General features: G+C 37.5%; 1 protein-coding gene across 1 annotated transcript in view; it reads right to left on the bottom strand.

Annotated features, from left to right (window-relative positions):
- Prp8 (pre-mRNA processing factor 8) overlaps positions 1–6,000 on the bottom strand; it is a 62,021-nt gene that overhangs the window by 38,009 nt on the left and 18,012 nt on the right. The window contains exons 8-9 of the mRNA XM_071597344.1: positions 4,589–4,694; positions 4,352–4,499 (exon numbers count right to left, since the gene is read on the bottom strand). Coding sequence (XP_071453445.1) covers positions 4,352–4,499; positions 4,589–4,694 — 254 coding nt within the window. The remainder of the gene's footprint in view (positions 1–4,351; positions 4,500–4,588; positions 4,695–6,000) is intronic.

Raw genomic sequence — 6,000 nt, 5'->3', positions numbered from 1 at the left:
TTGGTTTATACACCACAAAAGACGCAGGTATACATGGAAAATGCCAGGTGACTCAGAAAGGTATCAGCTAGATTATATTCTGGTTAGACACAGGTTTAGGAACAGTGATTAATTCGGATTGCTTCCCAGGAGCGGATGTGGACTCTGACCACAATTTAGTTGTTATGAAATGTAGCGCCTGTTTCAAAAAGATAAGGCAGGGGTGGCGGGCAAGAAAATGGAATGTAGAAGCATTAAATGGATTGAAAAGAAAGGAGTATCAGCAGACTGTAGAGGAAATCATTGAGGATGGTAAAGAACTAAGTACTATCATAGAAAAATGGGAAAGTATCAAGAAAGGGTTTTCCGAAGCTGCAAAAGACACTATTGGAACCGTTAACGCTAAAAGGACTAGGAAACCATGGATCACGGATGAGATGATTACAAAGATGGATGAGTGGCGAAAATGGAAGATTTTTAATAGAGAGTTAGGCAAAATGAAGTACAAAGAATTGAACAATAAATTGAGGCAGGCAACAAATAAAGCAAAAGAAGCATGGTGGAAGACGCAGTGCGAGGATATGGAAAGTCTGCAGAGGAAGGGTGAAATCGGTGCGCTGTACAGCAAAGTTAAATCGTTATCGGGAAGTAAGAAAGGAAGAGCTTTGCTAACAGTTAGAGATAAGGCGGGTAAGGTAATAGTTGACTCAGGAAAGATACAAACGAGATGGAAGGAGTATATAGAAGAACTGTATAGTAGAGAACTTGGACCAACAAAGTTAGACATTGAAAAAGAGTATGAAGTAGAGGAATGTTGCTTAGGTCCGGGCATACTAGACAATTATCATTATTATTACTTTTTATTTGCCCAGAGATCACAATACAAAAATACCAGGTGGGTAGTGTATGTACATGATATAAGGCCCGTCAAAGAGGAGCAAAGACACAGGCTCAGTTAAGATACATAAAAGAAATGATGCTCATAGTTACATAAATGTTTGTTACAAACCCATGAACATTGGCTGTAACATGCACATGCAATCTCAAATTCAGAAAAATCATTGATCATTAACATGAAACAGACCATGACCAGTGCTAGAAACTAAAGTATGAACTTACTGGCTGGGAATATTGGTGAGATATTCATCAACCGAGTAAAACATATTGCGCTGTAGATATCTTTTTAATTTATGCCTGAATGCAGCAGTTCCCTTTGTATCCTTGATACTTTTGGGTAGTTGGTTATATAATCTGATGCCCATTTCATTGGGCCTTAATTTCAATGCTTTAGCTCTTATATTCCCACAATGGAAGTCATTCCTGCCTGTGGTATAATGATGATGATAGGCAGAGTTAAGAGAATAGTTGCCAATGTTATTTTATATAAAAAGAAATAAAAACATAATGTAGATGCACGGGAGTGGTAGCAAATTTAATTCACGGAAAATAGGCCTTGATGGAGCATTGTGAGGTTTCCCGGTGATGATTCTAATAGCTTTCTTTTGCATTTTAAAGATGGTTTGAGAAATAGCAGCTGATCCCCATAATATTATACTCTAGGTTATATTTGAATAAATTTCCCCATAGTACAAATTGAGTAGTACAGTTTTACTTGTAGTTTCATACAGGTGTCTTAATAAGTAGCAAGTTGAACTGAGCTTGTGTTGAAGGGCTTTTACATGAGTACCCCAAGAAATATTTGCACATAGAGAAATACCTAGAAATTTGCATTCTGTCACATGCTCAATTGATTGGTCATTGATTTTACCAGCAGATCATCTGACACGTTCTTATTGCGTGTAAAGTATACTATTTTGCTTTTATTTACATATAAGTCTAGAAGGTTGTCTGTATCACCCTTGTTTATTGCAAGTGTGACAGACTTAGATTTTTCCACAAGGCTGGGATATGTTTGTGTTGATATTATTACATTAGTGTCGTCAGCGTACAACACTGGTATTATTCCATCATTATATTTGGCAAGCAGTTAGGGAGGTCATTGATGTAAATCAGAAAGAGGAGTGGCCCAAGGGTTGAGCCTTGTGGAACACCTTTGTTAACTTGGTATGCTTCGGATGAATATTTGACCCATCAACTGATAACACTACTTTCTGAGTGCGATTATGAATATAGGGCTTGGTCCAGTTTAAAGGAATTCTCTAATTCCTATTCTATTGAGTTTAATTAGTAGTCCATTGTGGTTTACATTATTAAAAGCCTTTGACAAGCCAAAAAACATTGCAAGAGTTTTGCGTGTAGCATCTAATGAATTAAGTATGCTGTCGATTGCCTGACAGCAGACTTAATTCATTAGATGAATGATGCATTCAATGAGATAGAAAGGGCATGTAGGGAGATGAAACTAAATAAGGCCGTGGGGGTGGATAACATTCCCGCGGAACTTTTAAAATGCTTAGGAAAATGTGGGAGGAAGAGGCTATATGGGCTGATCCGTAGTATTTATGAGGAGGGAATCTGGCCGGAAGACTTTGTGAGTCGGAAGAGTTTGTGAGTGTTTTAGTTCCTAATCCGAAAATGGTAAACGCCACGTCATGTGAGGACTATAGGACAATTAGTTTGATATCCCACGCAGCTAAAGTTGTTCTCAGGATCATAAACAAAAGGATAGAGAGTAGGGCAAATGATTACTTAGGGGATGATCAGTTTGGGTTTAGGAAGGGGAGAGGTACGCGTGATGCCATTGCAGTAATGAGATTATTAATCGAGAGGAATATAGAACACAACCAGGAGGTATTTGCCTGTTTCGTAGATTTCAAAAAAGTGTTCGATGGAGTGAATTGGGAAAAACTAATGACTATATTGCAGAAAATAGGAATAGATTGGAGGGAAAGGAGGCTAATCCGCAACCTGTACATGTCTCGGACTGCTCAGGTGCAGGTGGGAAACGGGGAGTCAGGATGGGCAGTGTTAGGAAGGGGTGTAAGGCAGGGTTGCCCATTATCACCGTTGCTGTTCAACCTGTATGCAGAGGAAATGATTAAGGAGGCATGGAAATGGTGGTAGGAATGAAAGTGGGTGGGGAATTTGTAAAATCAGTTAGGTTTGCTGATGACCAAGCTTTAGCTTGTCAGTCAGCCAAGGGGTTGCAAGCATCGCTGAGTGAATTGGAAATTCACTGCAACAGGTATGGGATAAAAATCAATATTAATAAAACAAAGATTATGTGATTTTCTAGAAAGAAAAAGGCTACGCTAAACATTAAAATAGGAGGGCAAAAACTAGGGCAGGTAGAACAGTTTACGTATCTCGGTAGCGTTTTGGACCAACACGGTCAAAGTAGTAGGGATGTAAGGAGAAGAATTGCGCTAGGCAAAGAGGCTTTCACAAGGAGGAGGGAGTTGATGACGAGGACGTTGAGTAAGGATGTTAAGAAAAGACTCATAAAAACTTTGACATGGAGCGTAACTATGTACAGTGCGGAAACTTGGTCATTGAAGCAGGAGGATAGACGTAGATTGGAGGCTTTTGAAATGTGGGTGTGGAGAAGAATGGAGAAGGTGTAATGGACAGAGAAGAAAACAAACGAGGAAGTACTTGGCATGGTGGGCGAAGAGAGGGGTTTGTTGGGAGAAATCCTATGGAGGCAGGAAAAGTGGATGAAGGGTGTATTGACCAGCAGTGGGATGTTGAAAACTGTGATTGAGGGGAGAATGTTAGGCAAATGAGGAAAGGGAAGGAACAGGATAGGGATGTTGGACGGGATGAAGAAAGTACGCAGAGATGAAGAGGGACCTGATGTAGAGTGGGACGTTGTGTTTCGCTGGGTGTCTCAAATTGTTGAATTAGTAATTTTGTCCATCCAAAAACCTACCTTAACCAGTAGATTACCAAATAATAATAATAATAATAATAATAATAATAATAATAATATATGTGTGTGTGTGTTCTATAAGTCAATGATATATGATGCGGAGTGTGATTTTTTTAAACAGAAAAACATGCTTAGTTTCATTTAAGTTGCCTGAAATTTGAGAACACAATACACAACAGTGAAAAATACAGATTACATATCAAACAAGCATTTCTTAGGAATATCATATTTAGCTTCCACAATAATTTATGCAGCTCTGGACAATTTTACTAACAATTTCAATATGTTCACCCCATTTCAGCTAAATGTATTATTTAAGTCCAAGGGATATGAAAGTGGCCATGAATCAGTAAGACTTTGTATCATTTTTTTAATTTCTACTCATTCACTACTTAACTGAAGCAATTCATGGCTCAGATGAATCTCACTTTCTTTAAATGGAAACAAAAGCACTTCCCAAAACATCTCACTTCAGGAACTTAAAATTTCTCTTGCTGTAAAGCAACTTGGAATCACTGAAATAATAACTCATCCAATTACCTGAACGCATATTAAAAGGTCTTGGAGCCCAAAGGAGAGCTATCCCATTAGCTGTGTTGTCAGTGTATAGAGGAGTCTCCTGCAGGAAAGGTTGCACTTCTTCAGGCAATTCAAACTCTTCATCATCATCTGGCAGAGGCTCTACACCCTGTCACAATATTTTCATCCAATTAATGCCACATCATGAGCAATGTTACCGATGATAAGGTAAGAGCAATTCAAACTATCTCCATTTACCTTTAGTGAGTGCCGATGAGAAATAGGATTGATCAAGGGATCGAAGTAGAAGGCTGGAAGATCTGGATCTTCAGTTTTAATGTACACAACATTTGGAGCATGGTACCTTAAGTAAAAAGAGACTAAATTAAATAATTTTCTAAAACGATCCCCAACACATTTTTAAAAGAAAAACTCCCATGCTAATAATAATAACAGGAATGAAAAAAGAAATGACATAACTAGTAAAAATGAGGAGCAAATAATATTATGAGAAAAGTTTACATGAAAAGATTAAAACATAAGAACAAAATAAGAGTGCCTGCCACCATGAAGCAAAATCTGTGTGCCAATTACAAATTAAAAACCATATAATTCACAGTAATCCCTTGATAACTATACAATATTTGCCAGAATAAACTGATGTTTTCTGTCACAATTTGTAATGCAAAAAATCAATCAATAGGCATAAATTTGAGCCCCAGAAAAATTCTTTAAATTTTATAGGACCATTGCACAATTAAAAGAATAAAAGTTAGCATTAAGTTTAAAAGATACCTCCTCAAATTTCATATTGATAACTATTTTTACTAATTTTCCACCCAATTCCAGGCTTTTTTAAAACTTTGTCTGGTTAGGACATTTTTTTCTAATTATTTCACGATGGAATTCAATTCTCTATTGTCTGAATGCAGATAACATAAACATAGTGACACTCTCTGATAACTGGTCTAACACCATAAGCTCCAACTCATACAGAAAGGAATATAGAGACAGGGCACAGGATTTACAGTTGATTGTATGAGGGGCGATTGTTGCGAAGTTATAACAACATTACTTTTGAAAACACGAAGTACTCAAGACAGAATTGTTAGCATTAGGAAATCAATCCCTAGCATGCATAAGGTATGCAGATGTGGAATTACAGTGACATGAAAGAGAGGATGGCATGAAGCAATGGTATCCACTCTTTCACATATGCAAGAGCGCCATAAGGTGGGGTATCAAAGGAATAGACTGACATTACTAATTAAAAATCAAGGTGGCAAAGGGAAACCACAGAGCATCGGCTGTATTCCTTAGAAATGAGCAGTTTTGCTTTTGAATTACTTGTGAAAAAATTCTATCTTGGATGTTCAGCAGTTTCATTCAAGTATTGTGCATCATTTGGTGGTCCCAAGCAATATTAATGAAAATGAATCAACAGATATCATTCACAGAGTTGGATGATTGCAATGAGATTATGGAAATTTAAGTTTGTTTGAAAATGCACGCATTCACACACAATTACCACCCCTTCTCACAATATCCTTTGGAAAATGAATTACATATTGTATTTAAGGTGATATTGCCCCATTTCACAAATCATGTCTCCTACAACCATCTCTCCCCCACTTGGAGTGAGTTTTCTGCATTTCATGTGTTCGGCAGGT

Source organism: Hetaerina americana, unplaced genomic scaffold, assembly GCF_022747635.1.
Source record: "Hetaerina americana unplaced genomic scaffold, ioHetAmer1.1.p SCAF_86, whole genome shotgun sequence".
In the NCBI taxonomy this organism is placed as follows: Eukaryota; Metazoa; Arthropoda; class Insecta; order Odonata; family Calopterygidae; genus Hetaerina; species Hetaerina americana.
This window is presented reverse-complemented; position numbering and strand designations above follow the sequence as displayed.